Consider the following 26,385-nt stretch of genomic DNA (forward strand, 5'->3'; position numbering starts at 1 on the left):
GCAAAAACCACCACATATTTAAGTAAGTGGAGAACGGTTTTTAAGCAGTAAAATAAAAGAGAAAATATTTAAACTACAACTATTACAAAATTAAATTGTTCATAAAGACCCACAAGTCGGGCCATCCAAATACTTGAAAATTCAAAAGCTAAGAAGAAGGAAGGTGTTCACTGGAAGTCATGTCTTCGGGTTGTGTGGAAGAGGTCAAAAGCGTTTCTGGCTGGGAAGGAGCAGGCTCATAGTTCACCCAAGGAGCTCTCTCAGCTCGGACTTTAGAAGCCTTCAGCTCTCTCACCATGACGTTGTCAGGACTAATGAGGGAGAGGTCCACCTCGGGAGCTATAACTTGGAACTGGACCTTCAAATTTTCTATCAACTCATCCATTCCTTCAGTTATAGTCCCCTCCAGCTCCGCATATTTCTCCTTGGACTTAACGACCTCATCCACCAAGTCAATTTTTTTCCCAAAGACCCTAGTGTAACTTTCTTCAGCCTTCTTTTATGTCCTTCGCCATAGCTAAGGCGGCCTCAAATTCCTTTACCCTCTCCCTAGCCTTGCGAAGGTCGGAAATAAGTGACTTCTTCTCAACCTCCAACTCTTTCTTTCATTCCCTTAACGATACTACCTCAGCTTGTAAATCAGTCAAAGTGCGCTGAGTGGCGCCAAGGGAAGTCTTCTCTAATTCCCTCAGCAAAGCTGCACACACCCCGACGGTTCGAATTCTACCTCGGGCAAGTACTTGAAGAGGGTTTTTTACGAAAATATCATCAATGCTAATAAAGCTATTTGGAAGGATGTGTTTCTCGCACCAAGCTATTGCATTAAAGCCTTGCTCATAAGTACCCACTGATTCTGTAGTCTTACATTTTTTATGGTTCGGCTCGGGATTTGGAGGTGGAAGAGGAATTGTTTGCTTCCTCGAGCTAGAAGGGGGAGCCGGGTCAGCAATAATTTTTACCAAGGCTGAGGCACCTGAGTCCGATTTAGAAAGAGGGGAGAGGTTATCAAATTCACCGACTTCCTTTAACTAGATAGTTCGGGCAACAACATTCTTTTTAGCAGCACAGAGAGTTTTCATAGAAGTCGACTTAAGAGCCATCTTTTCTGCACGATATCAAAGTTGGACTACATTAGCTAACAATGCAATCAGCAAAATTATATCTATAAAATGGAAAGAACGCTATCTAACTCGGGTCGAATTTGGATGGGATTTTCTAAAAATTTCTTGGTGTCTAAATGAGGAGCTCGGCCCAAATATTTCTAGAATAGAGCAACTATACTCTCTTCAACCTCATCCAAGTCATCCAAGCCATACCTAGCAACTACAGGGATCTCCTTCCAGCATAAAGGAAAAAAGGGACTCGTCTTTCTCATTCAGAAAGAAAGGTCAGACATCCTCAACAGAACGGATTTTAAAAAAATAATTTTTGAAGTCATGAAAAGAATCATCAAATATGGCGAAGATCTTCCTTCCCTGAATAGCTCGAAAAGAGATCTAGCCTTGTTTCTTGGAACTAAAAGGTTTCGTAAGAACAGAAAGATAAAAGAAAACTTTAACAGAGGAAAAGACGTCAAGTTCGTGGCACATAAGTTGATAAATTTTCAAGAAACGCCAATAGTTAGGATGAAGTTGGGATAGGGCAACATTACAGAGCTTATGGACCTTAGATTCAAAATCGGAAAAAGGAAGGCTAACTCCAGTTTTGTGAAAAAACAATCGTATACGTAGATAAAATGACGTTTCGACCTATCTAGTTGGGAAAAACAAACTCTCTCTTCAGAGTCAGCTACTACAATCTCATATTTTCTCTCATCCTCCCAATTTAAACATAGCCTATGATGCCTACGAAAAGTCTCGGCATACTCTTTATCAATAACAGGGACGTGGATAAGAACATATATATCTACCCAGGTTAGGTCGGACAGGACTTTAGATGACATGTTGTGAATTACTGAACGAGACATAAAAATATACCTACAATACAATAAAAGGACAGTTCATCACTACAAGTCGGACAATACGAAGGAATAAAGATAAATGGAACAGCATTATCCAGTAAGAGTGCGAAGATACAACTCAGAATAACTAACCTTGGAAAGAAGGAGTAAGCGACGATGAAATAGCAAAACATGAACGTTTCCCTCAAACGCAAGCAAAGTTCTCTGAAACTCAAGACGAAGAAATCTTGAAAACAAGAACAAGTTGCAGAAGATAAAAAGATTTCAAAGGAAAATAGCAAAAGCACTTTAAAAAAGGAGCGAAAAAAGATAAAAGAAAAAAAAAACTGGGTATTTATAACACATTAGGGACAAAAAAGTCATTTTACGCCCCCTCATTAATGACATGTGCAATTCCCAAGGTAACCGCAAAAGTAACGTGCATCGTATCACAAAAGGATGTAACGTTTCAAATTTTTGAAAAACACGTCGAGTATCCGACCTATCCTGAAAAGGCGGCATATCCGGCGTGGCATAACCACATCCCAAAGATCATGTAAATTTACAAATGCTTGAGCCCGACCTTGCAAAAGTTTGGACTCAAGTAGGGGCACTGTTTATACATTGGCACAAAAACAAAGCCAGACCCAAATGAATGAAAGCCCAACAAGGAGATCTTGTCTTGCCTACATCTACCCGACTTTACAGAGGTCGAACGCGACGATAGGAGTTCAATCTTATCTATTCAAATAAGAAACTGACTTCCAAAGATATCTCCTATCCATCTAGAAGGGAAATCTCAACAACTTTCCAAAAAAAGGAGAATGGCTATCTACCATCAAAGGTGGAACTACTCTAAAAGGTGGTTATCTATTCTACTGTAAACATACTAATACTTTCAGGTATATTCCGAATCCAATCTACTAAAAAATCTGCTTTGAACCCTTGCTAATTCAGACATCGGAGTCCCTTTCAAGATACCACCCACTTCTCTTCACAAAAAACTTGAATGGCGGCACCTTAGTATCAGCAGAAGTCGAACGCTGCCCTAACAAAAATTTCATGTTCAAGTCCAAAAATAACCTTGCTTTAGGTAACCTTCGAAACAGATAGTATCAACTATCAATCCCTTGAATAAAAAGATAGTTAAAATTATTCGTTTATCTGTGGAATCTGTTTCAACTATCAATCCCTTGAATAAAAAGATAGTTACAATTATTCGTTTATCTGTGGAACTACAGTTGGAAAAATAAAAAATAATCACGGTCAAAGTTAGGTTTAGGCTAATTTTTTTTGTTATGGAAGTAGGAGTGGTGATATACCTTAACATTGTAATTTTTGGTGTTTTTCAAAATTGTGAAAAGTACACAAATCGGAGGGTCCGATTTCATTGCAGAGAGAGAGAGGGGTACAAATCGGACCTAGGATTTTCTGAAATCGAACCCAAAGTTTTCTGCTAGTACACAAATCAGACCCAAAATTTTCAGTACCTCTAATCGGACGATCCGATTTCTCTTGGACAACCATCATATACAAATGAATCACTATACACCCGCATAACTCAGGTATACACCATTCCTTCCATCATATTAAAAATAAAAAGTTCTTAGGTTTACATTAGCAGGCAATTTGAGAGAAAGGAGTAAATTTAATCTGCCTCTTGTTTGGGTAGGTGCCTAGATGGATGGGAGTGGGATGGAATAGTGTGTACGTTTCCCGAGGAGTAAAGGATTTGACTCTCACATCCTTTCCTTCCCTAATCCCTCCTGCTCCAGTGTATCTGTACATTGTAATGTAACTGTACACTATACTTGTATTACATAACAGAATACAATACGGACGCTGGGAGCCGATCGGATAATATCATATCAAGTCAAATCTTCAGTCTTGAGCGGTGTCTGTGTCAATGACTATCATTTCTTCGTCTTCATCCTTCTCCCCTAACCTGTTTCTGCATCTTAACCATCCTTCGGCTCCCACTGTGATTGGGCTCGGCCTTAGCCTTAGGCCCAGGCCCATAACAAAGCCCAATATCAAACTGAGGAGGAGGCATTTGCAGAGGTGCAGGGCAGTGTTCGCTGACGATGCACCCTTCGCGGCGGCCATCGGCGCCTGTATGCTCACTTCTCTGGTATTCCCCGTAGCTGGTTCCCACGAAGACGATGAGGAAGGTGAGTCAGCGATGAACACGAGCGATACAAGGTTCGCTGTGATGGGGATTATGAGCTTCATCCCTTACTTTAATTGGCTCAGTTGGATCTTCGCCTTGCTCGACACTGGAAACCGACGCTATGCTGTTTACGCCATTGTCTACTTGGCTCCTTATCTGAGGTTCATTCTTCGTAATTGCAATCTCACTGCTTAACATGCTTTGATTAATTTCACATCGCTAATTCATTGTAAAGTATTAAGACCTGACTTGAAAACCCTATGAAGATGAGATTGATATTTGTTGATTCATGAACAGGTCAAATCTATCAATCTCCCCTGAAGATAGCTGGCTTCCTATTGCTAGCATTCTGTTCTGCATCGTTCACATCCAGGTGTGTTGTTTATCATATTTGTGATCATCTCATATATCAACCATTTTGAAGGCATAGATATTGTAGCTTGATAATATTTGGCGTTGCAGTTGGAAGCAAGCATCAGGAATGGAGATATTCAGGGGTTTCAACTATTCAGGAATGTCACAGATCAATTCTCATCAAAGAAAGGCCATTTGAATCACCATCAAGAAATTTCTAAGCAGGTATTCACTCTCTGCCGTGTTAACGTACAATATGTAGTTGCATATTGTTGTAGGTCAGCTTTGTGTGTATTTCTCTCTAATGTGGAGTTCTATTTTCTCAATTAAGGGAATGGCTAAAGATAACAAGAACTTGCCATCTGCCCAAGATCATTTGAGAGATATTGGGGATTGGGAAGATACTCAAAGGCCATTACAATCTCATCAACCCTTGAGTGAGGACTTAAATGATGATGAAGAAGAAGAGAGAAGCAAACACTAACTAGGAAGCGCATAGATTTTTAAATTACCATTTACCAACTATGTATAAACTGATGCTGGTGCTGTTTAGCTGTTTGATTAGGATTGGCGTAAAACTATTGCAATCAATGTCTTGAAGTTGTTCTGTTATGAACTTATGATGCCCCCTCTCTTTATTTAGTTACATGTATTCATAATTGACGATATGGGTAGTTCTTTTTACTATGGTATATATGTATTTGTCATCTATCTATCTATGGAAAGTTACGTTGACAGATAATAACATTATTGAGCAGGTAATATATGGTGTTCCTGGTTTAACTGTGATTTCCCCCTTAATTGTATTTGCGATTCATATTCTTTTATTTGTAGGAGTTAGGGAAGTATGGTATTGTATGCATAGAAGACATGGTGCATCAGATCTATAATGTTGGTCCACACTTTAAAGAAGTTATTCGACTTATGTGGCCCTTTGAACTCAACAAACCAGTAGGAGGGTTGACAGGATCAAAAACCCTTTTCAAGGATGGTGGAGACTCTGGAAATCGGGAGGATCTCATCAACGAATTAGTCTCTAAAATGAATTAACCTCGCTCATATATATTGTATCAAAATTTTGATCTTGTTTGTGATGCCCCCCAAATCTTGGCTTCAAGGATCTCATTTTCTAGTTACTATTGATATTGATGTTCTTTAGACAAATTAAGTTATGTTACTCTCTTTTCTTTTTTTGTGTGTGTTTCGATTACCAATTTTTTCCGTCTGAAGTGTTTCAATTTTAGAGAAGTAATGTATTACCGATGATATTTCAGTGTATTACGACAAATAGATATGAGCAAATGTAGAATTCATATTTAATGAAAAATGCCATTAGATTAATGCTGCTTCCCTCCTATCTTTTCTTTGTTCCTTATCAGATCTGCAAACTTAAATTTAACGAATTCTCCGAGACCTTAGGCGAACTACATGAAATTGTTATACTTCGTCTTAGCTTTAGGCAAACTTTATACAATCCACCAGATTCACACAGAAAAATTAGTTATAAGCCTTCAAAGTTTAATATAATCATACAATAATAGACATATACATACATACATAGTTCACAACTTAAGTAACACTAATGGATTCAGTTTTCTAGGGATTAATTTAGAATCTAACAGGAAAACAAGCTTGTGTTAATGTGGTGAAGCATTAAGGTTCATGAACTATATATGTGGCTTCAAATTAGGTAATGGATTAGAAATAAATTAAGCTGCGTCAAATTAGGTAATGGATTAGAAATAAAATAAGCTTGGAATGCTCATCTAAATTTTTATTATTATTAATTGCTATTAATATTTTCAATTAGTGTTGATGTTAGCTAAATGGATATTTGTACAAGATTTAAGATTACAAGTAATGTTTGGCGTTACATTGTTTGTTTTTCACTAATAGGAACGAAAGTTCTTTGTTTCCCAATTAAATTGGGTGTCAAAGCTTCCCTAATGTATTTCCTCTTTCTAATCTGCTTAATCTTCTTAATCTTCTTCAGCTTTTTGGGATCAACAATTTGCTTTGCTTTTAGTCTCTCTTTCTCCAATCTCTCTTTCTTTCCATCAGTATAAGCATGAATTGCTTTGTCTCTCTTGTCGTCCGGTAACAAGGCCAATCTGGAAAATTTCTTGGGACTCACTACTTTGAATCTTGAGGTAATGTCCTTGAATGCTGGAACAAGGCCGCGCCTTATGAAGCATCCTTCAATGAGCCGCATGGAGTTTAGATCGGGGAGAGCCGGGGCATCTTTTAGCTCGAGATCCAAACAGAATGGCGAGTCTTTCAACCACATTCTTAGGGAGTGAGCCTTGGCTACAAGGACACCGTGTCTTGTCTTGCACGGAAGGAATGGCGATCCCATCTCCCAAAGGCATGCCTTCAATGTGCTATTGAGTGATACCATGTTGTATTCTGCAGTTCCTGTTATCAGTACAACTGATTTCGGTGACTCTGGATCGCCTTGCAACGAGGCATCCTGCCACGATCATGAAATCGAAACGTCAAGGCAAGATACAAGACAATAAAGGAAACTAAGAATGAACATCTTTTTGTAAGTGAAAATTCATAGATCATTTAGAAAGCAACTTTGAAGGGAAACAGAATTCACCTGCATGTGGTCAAGCCATAAAGTAAGACCAACTAGAGCTGAACCAGCAGATAGTTTTCTAAAATCAGCTCCCCAGTCTCTATCTGCGACTCTGAATTCAATAGAAGCACACAATAAGTAACCTAATAGAGCTTGTAATACTAATCTAGTAAAAGATTACAATTAAGACATACACTTAACTCTCAAAAGTTTATAAATATATCACAGTTGAGAACAATGGAAAGGACCTATGATACATACCGAAAGATATCATGGCAATAAATTCTTCTCTTGATTGCCAATTGGAAAACCCATGATGCAGTGGCCCGGAGTTCGAATGCCCACAACAGATCAACCAGAGCATTGACAAAGTTAAAAGCTGCATCGTCTTCAAGAGGTTCTAGTCTCCCCAGACATTGGTCCACCTCTGCAACACGTGACTCGGATTTTTCTCTTAGAAGCCTACAGAACAATTAGTATATATTAAGTTCACAGCTATGACAAATCAATCTGTATGGCTTCCTCTAAAAGACTAGAATGAAAAACAAAACTTTTGAATGAAAAAACAGCAGAGAATGTAACTAGCACCTGATTGGGAGATTAAATCCGGAAGCTTGGAGTGCATTTAAAAGATTAATGGCTTCATTTACTCCCTCGCACAAGCTCGCAGCTCTGATAAAGCACGTCCATATTCGATGGTCTGGTTCTATGGATGTTTCCTTCATCTCTGTGAGCTTCTCGATTCCAGCTTTATAATCTCCTTTTCTCAGATATGCATCAATAACAGAGCTGTAAGGTAGAGTATCAACAACCTGTCCAGATGCTGTCAAGTTTTTCAGGACTTTCTCCGCTTCTTCAGGCTGCCCCGATTGACCATAAGAAACCATAAGTAAATGCATGGTGGCAATAGTGGGCTCTATCCCAGCTTCTTTCATCATAGCCAGAAGACTTTCAGCTTTCCGATGATCCCCGGAAGTCCTATACATTTTCATCATTAAATGATAAAAAGAGCGGTCCATTTTATAACCATTCGATCGAAGCTCTTCAAAAAGTTCCTCTGCTTGTTCAACCAATTGTTGCTTACAAAATGCTGCTGTCAAGCTTCTGTATGTATCCGGCTTAGGTTCCACGCCAAGTCTTCTCATTTCATGCATCAGAGAGATACCTTCTTCTGCTCTATGGTCTCTGCAGTACATTATAATTAATGTATTATATGTTTCCTCATCTGGTTTAAGATCAGCATCTTGAATCTTTTGGTAGATTTTAGCCATGTTTTTAAAATCTTCAATTCCTAAATATAACTTCAATACAGAATTATAAATTTGAAGATCAGGCTTAAATCCTGCCTCTTCCATCTCACATAACATGGCTTCTACATCCCTTACTCTTTTGAACTTGCACATCAATCCAACCATAATTCTGTAGAGATGCATGGTCGGAAAATAACCAGCAGCTTTCATTCCATGGTACACTTTTTGCACCTCGAATAAGTTTCCAGCCTGTGCGAATGCTTCAAGCATCAAAAGAATAGAACTTTTACTCATCTTGAACCCCATGTCTTGCAGCTCTTGGATCACCACGTAAAGCTCATTCAGCCTCCGATCTACAATTAAAGCTTGTAACAGACCATTTATGGAATCTACAGTTGGCGAAGGACCGTCTCTCATCATTGTATTAAATATAGCTCTAGCGCGCTCATAACAGCCACTTAATGCATAAGCATGAATTAAAGCATTCCAGACCTTTCTATCCACTTTTGAACATCTTTGCCTAATACTTCCCACTAAACTTTCTGCCTTTTGCCATAACTTTAACTTCCCATATGTTTGAATGATAACAATATAAAGAGACGTGTTATCAACTACACTACCTTTGTTTTCAACATGATACAACAAGTGGTGGGCCGTCTCGGGTAATCCAATTCTACAGTAGACAGATACCATACCTTGGTAGAGATATTCAGATGGCACAACACCTCTGAACCTCATGTCACAAAAAATCTGAGAAGCTACATCGAATAGTTCATTCTGCATGCATTCCTGAATCAGAGATTCATACATTGTACAACTTCTGAATAAACCCATTCCTCCTTTACTTCTGTACTCCTCCAAGGCTGCATCAAGCTTTTTAGCCTTGCAAAGTATAATGATGAGTGCTTCAGTGATCATTTGAGTATCGTCTGGAGCATGACCTCTCAAGAATTCAAGTAGTTCACATGCTTCTGAATATCTAGCAGACGAGCTATATGAACCCAAAATAGATAAAAAATTCTCATGATCTAATTCATAGCCATTGCTGATAGAAAGTTTCAACATTTTAGCAGCATCATCATAACACCCTGCATTAACAAGAACGGATGAAATAACTTGTGGACTCATGCCACTGATTTCTTCCATATCTCTAATAACTCTATCAACAACATCACACATATTTTCTCTCACAAGCACTTTTAGCATGACCTCATAGAGGCCATCATCTGGTGTAAAGCCTTCGCGAATCATTTCCTTATACAGTGTCAAAGCCTTTTTAACCTCATTGAATCTAAGAAAGACATCCAACGTAACCGAGTATGCTAGACAATCAGCTTTGATTCCTGACCGACGCATGCAATTAAATGTACCTTCAGCCTCTACTTTCTTTCCAGCCTTTGCATAACCACAAATTAAAGCACTATATGTGTGCAAAGTAGGCTTAACTCCTGCATCCAACATCTCTGACATTACATTTGCAGCTTCGTCAATTTTATTTGCTTTTCCAAGTGAATCAATCAAAACAGTGTAGGTAACTGCATCAGGACTCCTACCAGAAGATTTCATGTCATTGTAAAGCTGTAGCGCCTGATCATGCTTCCCCTGCTTTCCATACATGTGTATAATAGTGTTGTATGTCATCTCATCCTTCCCAAACCCCACTTTTACCATTTCCTCATGAATATCCCTTACTTTTTCAACATTTCCCTCCTTTGAAAAAGCATACAACAGAGAATTATAAGTTACTGCATCAGGGAAAAACCCTTTAGATTCCAATTCTTTAAATAGTTGTTCAGCTTTCCTAGCAAACCCACATCTACCATATACCGAAATCATAGCATTATAAGTCCACAGGTCAGGTTGACAATGGTGGTTCTCCATATCCTTAAAAATCATAGTTGCCTCCTCCAAATTCGACTCTCTCGAGCAAGCACTAATAAGAGTATTATAAGTTATAATGTCTGGTCTAACACCAGACCTCCTAACTTCCTCTAAAAGCTGAAAAGCTAAATTAGGCACCATTGCACCAGATTTCATCCTGGCATTGATCAAAGTATTGAAACTCACCAGGTCCGGCTCGCACCCTCTTTTGCGCATTAAATCGAGCAGTTCCTTTACCTTGTTGAACCTGCCATTCCTGGCATAAACACCCATCATGGCATTGTACACTTGGACTGTATCCTCTATGGACGACTCAGCTCGAGTGAAGATTTCAACCGCCAACTCTTCTTGATTAGCCTTTCCCAGCACGGCTAAGATAGTCGCAAGCATCCTCGCATTCGGCGAGTACCAGTGCCTCAAATTCAACCACTCATAGACCTCAAGAGCTCTTTGCCAGCTTGCTTGCCCAACCCATTTTACCACAAAGCAAAAATCCGTGGGCGTCATCTGAACTTTTCGATCATCCAACACATCAGCCACGTACTCCTCAGGCTTCAATGCAAGAATCCTATCAGTCAAGTATTTCACTCTCTCCCTCCAATCCTTTGCTCTCTTCAGTGCCAATTTGTTCATCTTTTTTACCCTATTCCTGCTAGGTCTCCCCAATGTTTCTTGCGCTTCATCGCTCACACCCAAAGGCTCACCAGAATCTGGTCTCTCGGGTCCCTCTACGTGACTTTCTTCCATGGGAGAAGCAACGGGTAACTGGGTCTGTGCAGAAGGGTAAAGTTCGGAGAGCTTCAAGTGGGGCCATCTAATTGAAGGTGATGCTCTGCTATATGTAAACTTGGCACTCTCAACAGTGACACAATCACTGTCATTGCAAGGATTGGGTTCTGAAGAGAAATCGGTATCATTATCAATGATAGTAGCAGCAGAAGAAGAAGTTGAAGCTAGATAAGGAACAGTGGCAGTGTGCCTTGAAGGAAGGTTGGAAAAAGATGAAGACTTTTTTGAATCTCTTCGGCGGGGAAGTGAGGATGAGGAGGTTATGGGTGTAATGCTCAGCAGTGCCGAGCCCGACACAGACATGTTCCGGCACGAACAACTTTTGGTGGATGCTAAAGGAAGAAAAGAGATTTGCTTGCTTTGCCGTGTAATACAGCCCTTTTGCGGCGCCGAAGTGTATGTGTTCGAGAAAGAAAGGGAGATAAGAATAAGGAATAAGTAGCGTTTGTTTTTCGGAGACTGGACATAGACACATGGATAACACATCTTTAAAAAGTGTTTGGAAGCAAAGATATGGATATTGAACATATTATCTTTGGGACAGTTTTTTATACTTCTGCGTTCACTCTTCTACGAATGACAATGATGGACACGGGATTTAGAAGAATTTTTATGAAATTTTTTTTTCGTCCATGGTGCTATTTTTTATTATTCCACTGTTACTCTTAGGGGTGTGCATGGGCCGGGTGAAATCGGGTTTGATGTGACCCAGACCCGGCCCGAAATATATACCGGGTTTATTTGTTAGACTCGAACCCGACCCTAGACCCGATGAAACCTATACACTTTCGGGCCACGATTATACCGGGTAAAAACCGGGCCGTTAACATTATATTACCTTGATACCTTCTTGTAAGTTAGCATGTAAAAATATCCAAATTTCCAAGACTCCAACCATTATTTGACATGATAAATTCACTTAGAAAAATATAATAAGAACTAACTCTTCTCTAAAATTAAAGTATAACCATAATCAATACTAATATTGCCTAATAACACCAAATATTTAAATCAATATAAATAACACAAGATTATGCATTAGTCTAAAGTTTTATACATTTTAAACATAAAATATTAACTTATAGTCTTATATATAATGACTAATAACACAAAATATTAAGGTTTACAATACTTAAATTTCACATAATAATAGCCATTATCCATCACTAATAACACAAAATATTAATTATGTATGATGACCGGGCCACCGGATCGATTTCGGGTGACCCAAGCTATGGTCCGGACCCGACCCGAAATAATGACCGGGTCTACTTTTGAGACCCATACCCGGCCCTAGACTCGATGAAATCACATCAAATTAGCCCCTAAAGTGTTCGGGACCGGGCCGGGCCGGGCCATGCACCCCTAATTACCCCTTCTTATTTTTCCTATTTTGCGTCGTTTTCAGAAAGTATTTTTTTTTATACTCATTTTTTATCTCTACATTCTTCTTCTTTCTCTTTTTTTTTTCTCATGTATTCTCACCTTTTTAAGTTCCCACTGTCTGTACTTCTACGTACTCTCATTCTTTATTAAATTAGTTTATACTAGAAAATTTGGAATTACATGGCTATTTTAGTCATTTTATATAATATTTTAATCTTGTCCATGTGTATCCAAACATAATACTGGACATTACATTAGTGTCCTATCCATCGTATCCAAACACGATATATAAATCATAATTTTTAATGTCTCCATCCTATTGTCTTTGTCTCAGTGTCCTATTCTGTCGTATCTCTAAAAACAAACACTAGACTATTCAGGATTTTTAAGCAGTTTGTGCCTTTTTTTTTTTTTGTACCAACGAAATGGATAGATAGATATTTTGCTTTGCGGGATTCAGCCCCGACTAATTAGAGAAGACAAAAAGGTTCAATATCTATCTTACGGTAAAACACACAATTAAATTATGAAAAATGTTAGGTCAGTTTTGTGATTTGTAATCATCAATTAATCATTATTAGTATTTTTAATAGCGTAAAATTTTATTTAATAATATAAAATTATTATTTTTTTTAGTTAAGTGTTGGCCAAATTTAATAAAAGTACTGATTCCATAAACTTTTTTTCAAATTAAATCCAACTTAATATTACACAATTTGTCCAAATAAAAAACATTATATGCATTTCTCCAATTACCTCTTTATATAGTCAATATGAATTTTACTACTAATATCTTTACTTTTTTAAGTGAAATTTTTTTTTAAGGTTTTACGTTTTTTTTTAGAACCTGATAATCTTATGTATGAATAATTTCTTCGTTTGATTTAAAAGTAATTTAAAAATTTAATACTAATTATCACCACAATATTCATATTTATTATATCTTATTTACTAATATTCAATCATGTGGTCTATTGAATATTAATAGGTAATTTTGTAAATACAATGGATAACTATACACACTATTGTATTAATTAATATTTCAAGATTAATTCTTTATAAATAAATATGATGTAATTCTCAAAATAATAGCTTAGCATAACGTATTCTAAATAATTTTTTTAACACATAATTAATAATATTATAATGAAATATTTTAAAATTTTTACCAATATAGACAACAAGCATACATAAATCGAATCAACTCAATTCGATTTGCATGAAATTCTAATAAATAGACTCATCCTCATTTGATTTACTACCAACCTCTTTAAATCGAATATATCATTCAATTTATATAGAAATAGAAATGTGATTATAAGAGATTATACGTAGCGTTTTTAACTTTGAAAGATCTTCGTAATTTTTTTTTTCAGCTAGTTTAATTACGTTTTTTTATCCTCTATCTTATTAATTTACTTTTGAATTTTAATATTGGGTTTACAATGTCGTTTACAGTGTCATGCCTCCTCTGCTTTTCTCGTTTAACTGTCATTAAAATGCAGTTAATAAGAGACCTTTTGGGGTTCATCAAATGGTGTAACTATGAACTGAGTTTACGTAGTAGCAAATGATACACCCATTTGAGACTTGATTAATTACGCAGCTATACTTCTCTTGCTAAACATCTTGGAATTTGGAATAATCCCAACAGCAGGATCAAACAAAATGTAAAAGGTGACATAACAAGGCCCTAAACATACTCACATATCATTTACAAGTGGGTATTTATTCTTCTAGTTATCTGTAAGAGAATTGAAAAAGTACAACCGTGGCAATGCGATCATATGCATTATTGTAAGAAGACATGAACTTGTGTTCCGAGTTTGCAACATTTGAAATTGCACAGAGGAGGGCGGAGGGCAGGGACATTACTGCTCGGAATCCGACTGCATTGTTTGTATAGGTGGGGCTGTCACTACGGCAAGCTTCATGTCGGTCGGTGCATTATCCCCAGATCTTTCGCGAATCTCACGGTACTCTTGACAGATGGCGCACAAATGACAGAAAAAATGGGTAACAAAATCCCCACAGGGTGCTTCCTTCATACAATGAAAGAATACATTATAGCAAAGAAATTTTAGATTCAGCAATTCTTATAAAGATAATAAAAATACATGATAGATTATGACAGAACAAACAGTTATAAGGAATATGCTTCAGATGAAGATGCCTATCCAAGTGTTTCAAGGTACGCAAAGCAATTTAATACAAACACCCCTGAATCTACACCGGAAGTTTTTCAACCAAGTCATAGAAGTATGCTACACCCTTTTGCATTTATTACGCTTTAAGTTTAGTTAATTGTTGAATTCACCGGCACTTGGAAGTACTTGATACTTGCTGTTTGTGAAAAATGGAAACCAGGGTATTTCTTCCTCTTTCCCTACTAACATATCTAAACAGTTCATTTATCCACTAAAAAATCCAAGTGCCTACAGTTTTGAGCTACAAAAATCCAAATTGATCAACCTGCAATTCAGAACTATTTAATATTTTACATAAATTTTAGCAAGCATTAACTTGACAAGCTGTGTATTGACTGAGTGTAAAACTTAAATCAGAGACTTGGAAGACTTAACAGTTTAAAAAGTGATCAAAAGTTTGAAACATAATAAAATGAAAAATCATGTTATAAGAGCTCAATTAAGTTTTCAATATCATTACCGGCAAATCAAACTTTGTCCTTAAGGTCTTGCGGTAGTGACAAGCATAGCACGAAACAAGGCATCCTGGTAGTGCCAAACACAATCCATCAGTTAAAAAGCAGCAGGCTGTATTAACCACAGACCATAACAGAAAATGTGTAACACATGATCCCAGGAAGGTTCCAGAACCCAGAAACTCAGCATTCTTCCCAAAGAGAAAGCATGGACAAATAAACCCTATAAAGCCTGCACCCATTGTGACATAGAGAAAGTTAAATAACACTTGATACTGCACAATTTATATCATACTTTGAAAATGTGGATGTTTAACCAACAACTTTATTCAAATAGGCCATCTTCCTACTTAAGGGTCTGATCTGATTCCTTTACCTATGTTTTCTGCCTTTTACGTCAAACACTTTAAAACAACGTTGGTTTTAAATCTTGATAGCGTTTTTAAGAATTCAACAGACAAAGATAACAAAATAACGTAGATATACAATTGAATTCACTAACAGGATCCACCGAATGATGTCCATAATAAGGATTCAAATTCCAAATAACAAGGACACAATGATCAAATTTCCTTAAACATAATTAAGAGGCACCTTTTTAATAATCCCTTGCATTAAATAAGGGTGACAGGTTAAGGAAGTAGTAGCATACAGCTCTGCATATCATCGCAACAGGCACAGATTCCAGAAGACCACTGAGTCTGCATCTGGTTTGATCCATTGCTACTTGCTTGTTGTTCGCCGCTCTTCTGTGGTGTGAGATTCGCTGCCTCCGACTCCGATTGGCCCAAAGGTATGTAAGAAGGTGGCACATAACCATGCTGGTTCTTCATATTGTTTCTACAAGAAACAAGTATATAGTTTAGATTCTTCCTCAAACAAAGTTTATGGAATCCTAAGCATGAAGACTGAGAAACCATGCTTGCACTCAAATTCCATTAGGCATATCAAAAATGGAAAATTAAGAACACAACATTTACAAAAAGTAAAATAGAGCACACAATGTAGTTTAGTGATCATGTTAGCACAAAAATAACAAAACAACAATGCATGGACGAATTTTCATTATGATTCCAAATAATACATCAGAACCCGAATCAGATATGTGTTAAAAAAATGACCTGAATCGAAAACGGAAACGCTGGAATCCAGCTGAGACCGAAGAATTGAATGTCAGAAAAAGCACTTCAAAACGGGGAACATACAAAACCAAAGGTAGGCTTATAGAGAACAAAATCCGCAAAGCTGAAATTGCATTAGGTTTCTTGTGGAGAGCTATCTTACCTCGGCAATAAGGAATTGAAACGCTTTATTGAGTGGGGTCTCAAATCTCAATCTCGAGGGTGTTATTCCTAAAAAATCTACAATGAAAAGTTGGCAAATTATTTTTATTTTTCGCTTTCTTGAAGGTAAATTCTATCGCACCGCTATAAGACTGGCTATGCTTTATGGTATGGAGTGTTGGGCGGCTAAAGGGGAGCACGAACATAAGCTGAGTGTGGCAGAGATGAAGATGTTGAGATGGATGAGTGGTCATACGCGATTGGATAAAATAAGGAATGAAGATATAAGGGAGAGAGTTGGAGTAGCACCCTTTGTGGAAAAGATGGTTGAATCGCGTTTCAGGTGGTTTGGACATGTGAGAAGAAGACCGATAGAACATCCAGTCAGGAAGGTGGATGAGATGGAAGATGGACAAATGGCGAAAGGCAGAGGAAGACCTAAGAAGACCATCCATGAGGTGGTCAAACGAGATCTACATGTAAACGGTCTCTCTGTAGACATGATACATGACAGAGCACAATGGCGTCGTTTGATTCATGTAGCCGATCCCACTTAGTGGGATAAGGCTTTGTTGTTGTTGTTTTGTTTTTGCTTTCTTGAGCGAAAATGAGGGAAGCTTGTCTGGAACCATAGTTGTCAGAACTGAACCAGTGATCGAACTGATCAGGTTATTGGATTACTAAATCATTAGTTCAACTGATAGATTACTGGTTCAACCGGTTGACTTGGTCTCACATAAATAAAAAATAAAAAATAATCAATAGAACTTATATAAACATGGACAACAATAACACTATAAGCAGACTTAATAATTGGATTTGAATTTCAAACTTAAAAACTATGAATAGATCTTGAACCATATGTATAATATTTAGAACAATCAGGAACACACATTCACTTGAATATCCAATATCCAACTATATACTAACAACAGGTTTCTTACCAGCTTCTTGGACCACCAACTTAAAATTTCATCAACAAAATTGCATAAAAGGAATGTAAAAATCCAGCAACTACATAAAACAAGTCAACCCTAAACAGCATCAATCAACCCTAAACAGTAACAATCATGAAAAGAACAGCCACAATCATAAAAAAACAGCCACAATCATGAAAACAACAACAAAAATCAACCATTAACCATTTAAACCTAATCACCTAAATCATGAATTGAACTAATAAGCAATTCGTTGTACTACTTTTACTTTCAATGGATTCCAATTTGGAAACTTGTGCTTCCTTTGCTTAATTTTGATGTATGCTTTTGTTTTCATTGCTAAGTTGATTAAATTTCTGTTTGATGATGCATCTTGCAGTAACAAAATTATACACTTTTGGCAATAATTGTTACAAAACCAGTGCTTTATGTAGAAATATATTTGTTGTAGGTAGAAACAGAATCGGTTTTATCTTTGTTTTCTTCAACTAAAACTACGTTTTCTTTTGTGATACACTCACAAATTCAGATATGGTTATACATTTTGCAGGAGAAGCACATTCACAGAATTAATAGAGAATAATTAAAAAAAAAAAAAAAACTCACCTCAGGAGGGACGGAAGCTGAGGAAGATCCGCGTGGGATCTGAGCCGAGAGAGAGAATGAAGCTGCTGCAGATCTGAGAGTGTTGTGTTTCGCTGTTTTGACGGCTTAGCTCAAACCACAAAGAAGGAATGGAGTGAAACAGTGAAGGCGAGGTGACGCAGTGAAGGCACAGGGACGACGCGACGCGAACGAAGGAGACAGACGCGGACAGCAGTGAAGGCGCAGGAGCTGGCGGACGCAGACGAACCGGCGACCGTGCGGTGAGAGGAGAAGGTTGAGGCGCCGCGTTCTCCCCTTTGGCCCGTTTCAGACTTTCAGAGTTAGAGAGTGGATTGGGGAGGGGGATCCTTAGCTGGGATTACGTTTGTTTTTTTAATTGAACCGGTCCGGATTTTTCAAACCTGCCAATTCACGTGGTTTTACAATTATGCCATGGTCGGTTCACTGGTTTTTCAATTCGACTGGCCGGATCGGTCCGTTTTTATAACTATGTCCGGACTCCGGAGCTACTGGGAGAGAAGAAGCAGAGCTGCAACTTGATCCGAAGACGCATGTTTTAATTGGGCCCGCCCAAATAAGTAAATTCAATAGCCCAAAAAAATTGTAATTCTTATTGGGCAATATTGTTGTCTTTTCTTGTGTTCTAATAGAACCCCTTCATAAACTCCAAAATTCTGAAAATCAAACCGTTCTACCTATCAGTGGCAGAGGCATTGCACCAAGGTGAATGCTATGGTGATGATGCTATTATTTTTCCTCATGTGATGAAGTGAATTGGCATATAATGAATGGCTATATGTTATGTTTTTTTTTTTTAGAACTCTTCTATTCCTATAAAGGGTGGGTCAGGTTTAGATTTAGGTAAGATTTTTACCCCATCTGCAAGTAATCCATACTAATTAATATAATTATGACTTTTCTTTTTTTTTACCACACTTATTAATTATGGGAGATCAAACCTCTTTTTTATTGGATTTTTATGATACTAGTTTAGATTTTAAGCAATAATCAAATTCAGAGATTAATATCTAAAAGACAAAATCAACACAGAAAAAGATAATAATAATAATAATAATAATAATAATAATAATAATAATAATAATAAAAAGGTTTAATTACTTTATTAGTTCTTATAATTTCATAAAATTTTTAATTAGGTTTCTGTATTTTTTTTTCTTTTAATTGAGTCCTTGCACTAATTTTTTTTAATTAGGTTCCTATACTTTTTTTTTCTTTTATTTGGGTCCCTGCACTAATTTTTTTTAGGTGGATCCCTATAAAATTAAGTCAATTACTGCTAAGAGGAACCTAATTGAAAAAAATTTAGTGCAAAAACTCAATTAAAAGAAAAAAAATATAAAAACCTAATTAAAAATTTCGCAAAACTATAAGAACCAATAAAATAATTAAACCTAATAATAATATAGAGTAAACTTAAGTTTGAACAGAGTAGTTTTAGAGATTTCACTTTTTTTTTCTAATGAATTAAATCCAAGAAGTGAGATGTGTGAACTTTTTTGGTGTGAAAATATTCATATTATCAATAATAATAATAATAATAATAATAATAATAATAATAATAATAATAATAATAATAATAATATTGTTTAATTTAGATCTTTTTATATATAAATATAATACATGTTTTATTTATTAATATATATAATTTTAAAAAAAATTATATTTTTACACTTTATTATATATTTTATTTATAGTGACAATGACATAAGTATGAATATATATCGAGTATAAATAAAATAAGTCAAATTTTAATTGATTAAATTTCGTTTGCAAATTGATATCAACAATTTAAAATAAAATAAAAATATATTTTTTAATCATAACTTTATATATATATATATATATATATATATATATATATATATATATATTTATATTGTAAACAAGATAAATAATATTTTGTAAATTAATAAATACTTTTTAAATTATATATATATTTTTAAATAAAATTTTTATTATTTTTTAGTATTCTAAAACAGAAAACATTTAATTAATTTATTTAAAAAATAAAATGCTTTTTTAATAAATAAAATGTGTAATTTATTTATTTAATAAAATTTCTTTAATTTAATACTCAATTTATCTTATTAACGTCACCTATGAAAAAATTTACGTACATATATCCAAATTTATTTCATTTCATAACCGATATATAAAATTACTAGCAAAAATTCTAAACACTGAATCACGACAAAATTGAAACAACACAAATTGGGCCTCCAATACCCATACCATAATTACAAAATTAAAAATTATAAAAGTTGTTAATTAAGATGAGTTAAGCACATGATTTTATGACAAAAAAAAAAGACTTTTTTATAGATAAAAACACATACTTTATCTAGAAATATGTAGATATAAAGCAATCCAAACCTAACTCCAAACCTAATTCATCTGATACAATACTTCACTAACCTACAAAGAATAGTAAACATGTCGCCTCTACATGAGAAATAAAAATGGCATCATCACGATAGCATTATCCTTGCACCAATGGCCAATATATTGGCCTCGTAGAAGCCACATCCCAGCTTCGAATTCCAGCTATAATTGGATAGTGATGGACTCTTTAATGTGTGTGAGTGAGTGAGTATGTGGATAAAAAAAAATCATTCTACTTATCTATTAATTTATCAAAATTTAGATTTTTTAAATTTTAAATTTTAATTTAAAAGTTTAATCAGTTTAATCATATTTTAACCGTAATAATTAAATTATAACAAAAAATTATACAAAATTATAAATAAATATACAAAAATATAAATATATGTTAATATAAATTTTAAAAATATATAAATTAAAAAGTATAAAATCAACTAAAATTTTATAATGGCCAATAAATTATAGACTTATAGCTCAAATAGCATAGTCTCTTCATACTCACTTAAAAGATTGCGGGTTCAAGTCTTCTTATTTTTTATAAAAAAAAAACTAAAATTTTATAATATTGTATAAGTATAACATAAAAATTTGAAAAAAAATATCTTTTGAATAAAAAAAATCTGATATTGACATGAAAGCAAAGACAAAGAACTAACCTAAAGTGGTTGGTAACAAATAAACAAATAAATAAAAGTACTAATAAAGAGAACAAAATTTAACTCACAATTTATTATTTTAGTTTAGATCTTTAAAATTAATTTGTAATACTACTTTTGTTAAAAAAAAAGATAAAAACAAGTACACTATCTTTAGTTTTCAACTTAAAATTCGAATACATTTTGGTTCGGATAATAATAATAAGGGTTTAAGTAATTCATTTTGAGTTCTTCGTCGGTCAATTCATTCATTTTCTTAATTAAAGATTACATGTTTAAATTTAAAATAATAAAAATTATAGTACATTTAGATTTCATCTTGTGTATTTAGTAATATATTGATTAGTCTTCATAAATATATTTATTAGTATTTATACACTGGTTTAAAAACAAAGTTAGACTTCAACAAAAAATTTTTGTCTCGCATACACTTACCCGATCTCACAGAGGTCAACCGCCACGATAGGAGTTCAATCTTATCTATTCAAATAAGAAACTAACTCTCAAAAAGATATCTCCTATTCATCTAGAAGAGAGATTTCAACAACTTTCTTAGAAAAGGGGAATGGCTATCTACCATCAAAGGTGGAACTACTCTAAAAGGTGGTTATCCATTTTACTATAAATATACTAATACTCTCAGATATATTCAAAATCTAATCTACTAAAAAAACCTGCTTTGAACCCTTGCTAACTTAGATATCGGAGTCTCTTACAGGTACCATCCCTCACCTCATCACGAGAAACTCGAACGGTGGCACCTCGGTATCAGCAGAAGTCTGAACCTCACAATCAGGCCCAAAAATAACCTTGTTTCAGGTAACCCTTAGAACATTGACGCTGTTATCGGGTACCTGAAAGTCTACACCCAATCATGGTGAACAATCAATTTGAGGATAGTCACACGACATCTGAATCAGAACCAGAACCTCATAACGATGACCGAGCACTTGGGATACCTCCACCACATGAAAGAGTGACTGGCTCCCACGGAGAGGGTACATTGGAAAATCCTCCACTGTGGTGAATCCACTCAGAAGTTCATCCACCCGAGGATGAGGAGCCCCTCATCCAACGAAGATCATGGGGCTTGTACAGAGACACCATGGTCGATTAAAGCAACTTGAGTAAGAGATTGAATGACAAAGAGAAGCGGAAAAAGATTTGCAAAAAGAGGTACGATGCCAAAGAGAACTGGAAGAAAAGCTCTCAAAACTAGAGGCTGACCTTAGAAGTCGGGGTACTCGGGCTAATCGGGAGGAAAGCCCTCTTGGAGGAGATGAACTGTTCATTGAAGAGATAATGCGAGTTAGGGTTCTTAGAAACTTCAAAAGTCCTAACATGGATCTCTATGATGGAACGACTGACCCAAGGCACCATCTTAGCAATTTTAAAAGTTGGATATACCTAGATGATGCATCTGATGTAACTTGTTGCAAAGGTTTTCCGACGACTTTAAACAAAACAGCGATGAAGTGGTTTGATATTCTAGCACGCAGGTCGGTAACTTTCTTCAATGACCTAGCAAAAAAATTTCTCACCTACTTTTCGATTCAGAAGGATAAATTCAAACATGCTCCTAGCCTACTGAGAGTTAAATAAGAGGTCAGAGAAACCCTCCGAGTTTATAAAGCAATTTAACAAAGCTTGTTTGGAGATTCAAAATCAACCCACAGAAGTAGTGATAATGGGGTTGGTTAATGGCCCTAGAGAAGAGCCTTTTTCCCAATCTATATCCAAGAGAAACTCGACCACTTTGTAAGAAGTACAGTAACAGGTGGAGAAGTACATTAACATGGAGAAAAATTCATGACTTAGAGAATCAGTTCCAACACCAACCCCCTACCAAGTTCGGGACAAAGATAAGGAAGCAAAGAAAAAAGAGAATACGGCTCGGAGAAGCCTCGAAGATATCATAACTACACCCTGCTCTGGGTTTTTCTTGTTGACATCTACAGGAAAATCTGTCACACTAAAAAACTTTCACCTCGTCATCCTATTAATCACAAGAAAGTTGAAAGTCGGATGGAGTATTGCGAGTATCACAAACCATATGGGCATTCCACTAATGATTGTTATGATCTGAAAAATATTATAGAAAAGATGGCCAAAGAAGGTCATCTAGAAAGATATCTCGCAGAAAGGTCAGACGATCCAGGAAAAATGAAGAGAGGCGATGAAGACGAAAATCAACGAGATCGACCACCACAAACCCTTGATAGGCACATTTACATGATTGATGGAGGGTTTGTAGGAGGAGGCATAACGAAGTCTTTTCAAAAAAGGTATATAAAAGAAGTTGATGGTTATCAGTGGCTAAGAGAAAGAGGGGTTGAATCTTGGCCTCTTTTTGTTGCTGACTTTTAACTTAGCTTTACCAAGAGAAGTTGAGGAGATATTTTTTATTTTATCTCTTATCGAAATACGAGACACTTTCCTTTTAGTCTCCTAAGATGCAGAAACAAAGATAGAGTAGAGAAAAGAGAATTGCACACAGATGTATCCTGGTTCAGCTACTCAGTGTAATGTAGCCTACATCCAGTCTCCATTACAAATGTGACCAAATTTCACTATCATTCAATGGATTACAGTCACCAATTTCTCCCTAGGATCTACCCAATCCTATCTAGGACAAATCCAAATTCTAACCCAATCTGAATTTGACTAGGACTCAACCTAGCTTTCAACAGCCAAGTGCTAACCCAACTTGTAAGAAAATCCCCACAGGATCATGACACAAAATAGAAAGACGTACAAAGAAAATCTGAGACATTATATGGATTTTTCTCCAATTTTAACTTACTGCCTTTTATCTCTCATTGGTTTTTTTTTCAAACCTCACCATGTTTGCCTTTTTCAATGAGACTCAGATAGACTAAACTGAGAAAAAGAAATACAACATGAAAACTATGAAGGAGAAGAACTTAGAACAGCTCAGGTAGCTATGAGAATCGAACTCAGTGCTCTATTTTTCTCTCTTGCCTTCAACTCTTGGCTGTTCACCCTTATTATAGAAGATTGAAGCTTCCAAGGTTGAAACAAGTTCAAATTTGAAACTGTTTTCTTCTCCATTCTCAGAGCTTACAGCGGCTTCGTCAATGATGAGAGAGAAGGCCGAATCTTTTGCATGCAACTTACCCAATCTCTCTTATCCTTTTTCTTCAAGTTCCTTCAATCTTGACCGTGTATGATTTCTTTGGCCCCAAGTTTGAATTTGGACCGTGGATGAGCTTCTGAACAAGTTTGACCTCACTTCTCCATGGTTGCTTGATCTGTGCTTGAGTCTTGACAGATTTCTTCAAGGTGCGTTGGTGTAGCTCAAATGAGAAAATCACCTTTTGAAGATTCTCTGACCGGATGCAATCTTCCTTTTTGTTGTAGCTCAAAAACTTGCTTAAACTTGGCAACAAGCTTTTTGTTCTTTACCGACCCCTAGCACCAGACTTTCCTATTCTTTCTTTCTTCTTTGATCAGAGAATGACGTGATAGATGAGAAAGAGGGAGGAGAGAGAAGAGAGAGTTTGGCTTTCGGTGGAAGCTACAAGAAATTTAATTGAAATGAACTTAGGGTTCAAGTTTCTGAAGGTGGTGCCCTGGAGGTTTTTTCAAATGGGCTTGGATCTTTGTTTGGGCTTGTTTAATTTCAATTGTTTTACTCAAAGCCCCATTTGTTTTGGATGAAAAACATTTGTGGTAGAGGTATTTGTCCATTGATCTTTAATTGTGTATTCTGGGCCATTTATCTTTCTTTTCTTTCATTGGGTTTTAGTTACAATGGACCAAGATGTGTGTGGGCTTGATGATTTGTTTCTTGGGCCATATTTATTGACTTAATTTTCCTGCACACTAAACCAAATAGATTACACAAATAATTGATAATTTTCTATAATGTTTGTTCATCACTTTAATAAATGATTAGTTTTTCAAACTCAACATAAATCTACCAAGTCGGTGAGAAAAATGAAGTTCCCGACTTACCTACAATCTCGTTCACTAAGAAAGACACCCAAGGGGTGACTCCTGGTCATGACGATCCTATTGTGATCACTATGGTAGCGTTTGTTTTGAGGTACTGAGACAGAGACTGAGAGACTGAGACTCAGTATCGTGTTTGTTAGTTCAGAGACTGGTACTAAAATTTCTGTCTCTGTCTCTAAAATTTCAGTATTTCAGTACCTCTAAAAAGTAGGGACACAGGGGACTGAAATTTTTAGAGATGGAGACTGAAACTTTAATAACATTTTATACCTAAAATACTTTCATTTCAATTAATTAATTTCAATTTTACCCTTTGTGCAAATTAAATTAGAGTTTTATTCTTGTTTCAATTCCTGTCTCCCATTTTGCACCAAACAGAATACTGAGATTTATTTCAATCTCTGTCTCTTAGTCTCTGTCTCTCAGTCTCAGTCTTTCCGTCTCTGTCTCTCCACCAAACGCTACCTATAATATTTGCCAATACAAACTTTCGTAGAATTCTAGTAGATTATAGGAGTTCGGCCGATATATTATTTAAACCTACCTTCGACAAGCTCGGGTTAGACAAAAAAGATCTCAGGGCTTTGATAAATCACTATTTTATGGTTTATCTTGTGCTCAATTGAGTGATTTTTATCAACTCTTTACCCACTTATTCATACTATTTGCATGGTTTTACATTTGCCTTCCTAATTATGTGCTTTGATTGAAAACATGCTTCTTTGGCCTTTATATTGCTAATATTAATCCTCTCTTATCACCATTAGATGCCTTGATATGTGTGTTAAGTGTTTTCAGAGATTACAGGGCAGGAATGGCTCAGAGGATGGAAAGGAAGCATGCAAAAGTGGAAGGAATATAAGAAGTTGGAGAAACTGCTAAGCTGTCCAGCCTGACCTCTTTGCACTCAAACGGCTATAACTTTAGCTACAGAGGTCCAAACGACGTGGTTCTAGTTGCGTTGAAAAGCTAACGTCCGGGGCTTCTATTTAATATATAATATGCCATATTTGCTCTGACGCTAGGCGACGCGACCGCGTGCTCATGCGGCCGCGTCGCAGTGACGAAAAACCAGCGTGTTTGAATTCACAAACAGCAAATTTTGGGCTATTTCTGACCCAGTTTGTGGCCCAGAAAACACAGATTAGAGGCTATAAAGTGGGAGAATGCATCTATTCATCATCAAGCTTTCATATTCACAATTTTAGGAGTAGATGTAGTTTTTAGAGAGAGAGGTTCTCTCCTCTCTCTTAAGATTTAGGATTTAGGACCTCTCTTAGTTTTAGGAGTGACTCTCAATCCCAGGTTCTTTATTTTTATTTATTTTCCCAATTTAATTTATGAACTTTTCTATGTTATGATTTGAATATTTTATTTAATATAATTTGAGGTATTTCAGACTTATGATTGCTCTCTTTAATTTATTAATGCTCTGTGTTTATCCAAGTTATTTTCATTCAAGTAGACTTTCTTCCCTTTTGGCTTTGGTTGAATCATTGGAAACACTTG

General features: G+C 36.0%; 3 protein-coding genes across 4 annotated transcripts; 1 reads left to right on the forward strand and 2 right to left on the reverse strand.

The window, feature by feature from the left end:
* The first annotated feature begins 3,119 nt into the window (after positions 1-3,119).
* Positions 3,120-5,205, forward strand: LOC107643160 (uncharacterized). Its single transcript, XM_016346736.3, has 5 exons — positions 3,120-3,215; positions 3,550-4,270; positions 4,407-4,482; positions 4,572-4,688; positions 4,795-5,205. The coding sequence occupies exons 2-5, from the start codon at positions 3,846-3,848 to the stop codon at positions 4,945-4,947; spliced, it is 771 nt and encodes a 256-aa protein (XP_016202222.1). The 5' UTR covers positions 3,120-3,215; positions 3,550-3,845; the 3' UTR covers positions 4,948-5,205.
* Positions 5,206-6,281: 1,076 nt separating this feature from the next.
* Positions 6,282-11,402, reverse strand: LOC107640274 (pentatricopeptide repeat-containing protein At3g18110, chloroplastic). Its single transcript, XM_088488429.1, has 4 exons — positions 7,633-11,402; positions 7,306-7,506; positions 7,066-7,156; positions 6,282-6,933 (listed from the first exon to the last, which is right to left on the reverse strand). The coding sequence occupies exons 1-4, from the start codon at positions 11,265-11,267 to the stop codon at positions 6,334-6,336; spliced, it is 4,527 nt and encodes a 1,508-aa protein (XP_088344555.1). The 5' UTR covers positions 11,268-11,402; the 3' UTR covers positions 6,282-6,333.
* A 2,465-nt stretch (positions 11,403-13,867) lies between these two features.
* On the reverse strand, positions 13,868-18,342 carry LOC148563495 (protein PLANT CADMIUM RESISTANCE 10-like). 2 transcript variants are annotated; one of them, XM_088489089.1, is made up of 4 exons: positions 17,840-18,342; positions 15,665-15,852; positions 15,018-15,244; positions 13,868-14,392 (listed from the first exon to the last, which is right to left on the reverse strand). In XM_088489089.1, exons 2-4 carry the CDS (start codon positions 15,843-15,845, stop codon positions 14,222-14,224), a joined length of 579 nt encoding a protein of 192 aa, XP_088345215.1. In that variant the 5' UTR covers positions 15,846-15,852; positions 17,840-18,342; the 3' UTR covers positions 13,868-14,221. The 2 variants fall into 2 exon arrangements, with proteins under 2 accessions (XP_088345215.1, XP_088345216.1); XM_088489090.1 differs by having other exon boundaries at positions 13,868-14,388; positions 17,840-18,254.
* Positions 18,343-26,385: the final 8,043 nt, after the last annotated feature.

The sequence above is a fragment of the Arachis ipaensis genome, chromosome B5 (genome assembly GCF_059453495.1).
Source record: "Arachis ipaensis isolate K30076 ecotype BB chromosome B5, ASM5945349v1, whole genome shotgun sequence".
Taxonomy (NCBI): Eukaryota; Viridiplantae; Streptophyta; class Magnoliopsida; order Fabales; family Fabaceae; genus Arachis; species Arachis ipaensis.

Coding starts and splice junctions, on each gene's coding strand:
- LOC107643160 (XM_016346736.3), top strand. CDS start 3,846: ATGACTATCATTTCTTCGTCTTCATCCTTCTCCCCTAACCTGTTTCTG. Junction 4,483..4,571: donor TCTGCATCGTTCACATCCAG/GTGTGTTGTTTA, acceptor TTGGCGTTGCAG/TTGGAAGCAAGCATCAGGAA. Junction 4,689..4,794: donor ATCAAGAAATTTCTAAGCAG/GTATTCACTCTC, acceptor TTCTCAATTAAG/GGAATGGCTAAAGATAACAA.
- LOC107640274 (XM_088488429.1), bottom strand. CDS start 11,267: ATGTCTGTGTCGGGCTCGGCACTGCTGAGCATTACACCCATAACCTCC. Junction 7,157..7,305: donor TATTGCCATGATATCTTTCG/GTATGTATCATA, acceptor TATTGAATTCAG/AGTCGCAGATAGAGACTGGG. Junction 6,934..7,065: donor TATGGCTTGACCACATGCAG/GTGAATTCTGTT, acceptor TGATCGTGGCAG/GATGCCTCGTTGCAAGGCGA.
- LOC148563495 (XM_088489089.1), bottom strand. CDS start 15,845: ATGAAGAACCAGCATGGTTATGTGCCACCTTCTTACATACCTTTGGGC. Junction 15,245..15,664: donor TTGCGATGATATGCAGAGCT/GTATGCTACTAC, acceptor CAATGGGTGCAG/GCTTTATAGGGTTTATTTGT. Junction 14,393..15,017: donor GGACAAAGTTTGATTTGCCG/GTAATGATATTG, acceptor CATTGTATGAAG/GAAGCACCCTGTGGGGATTT.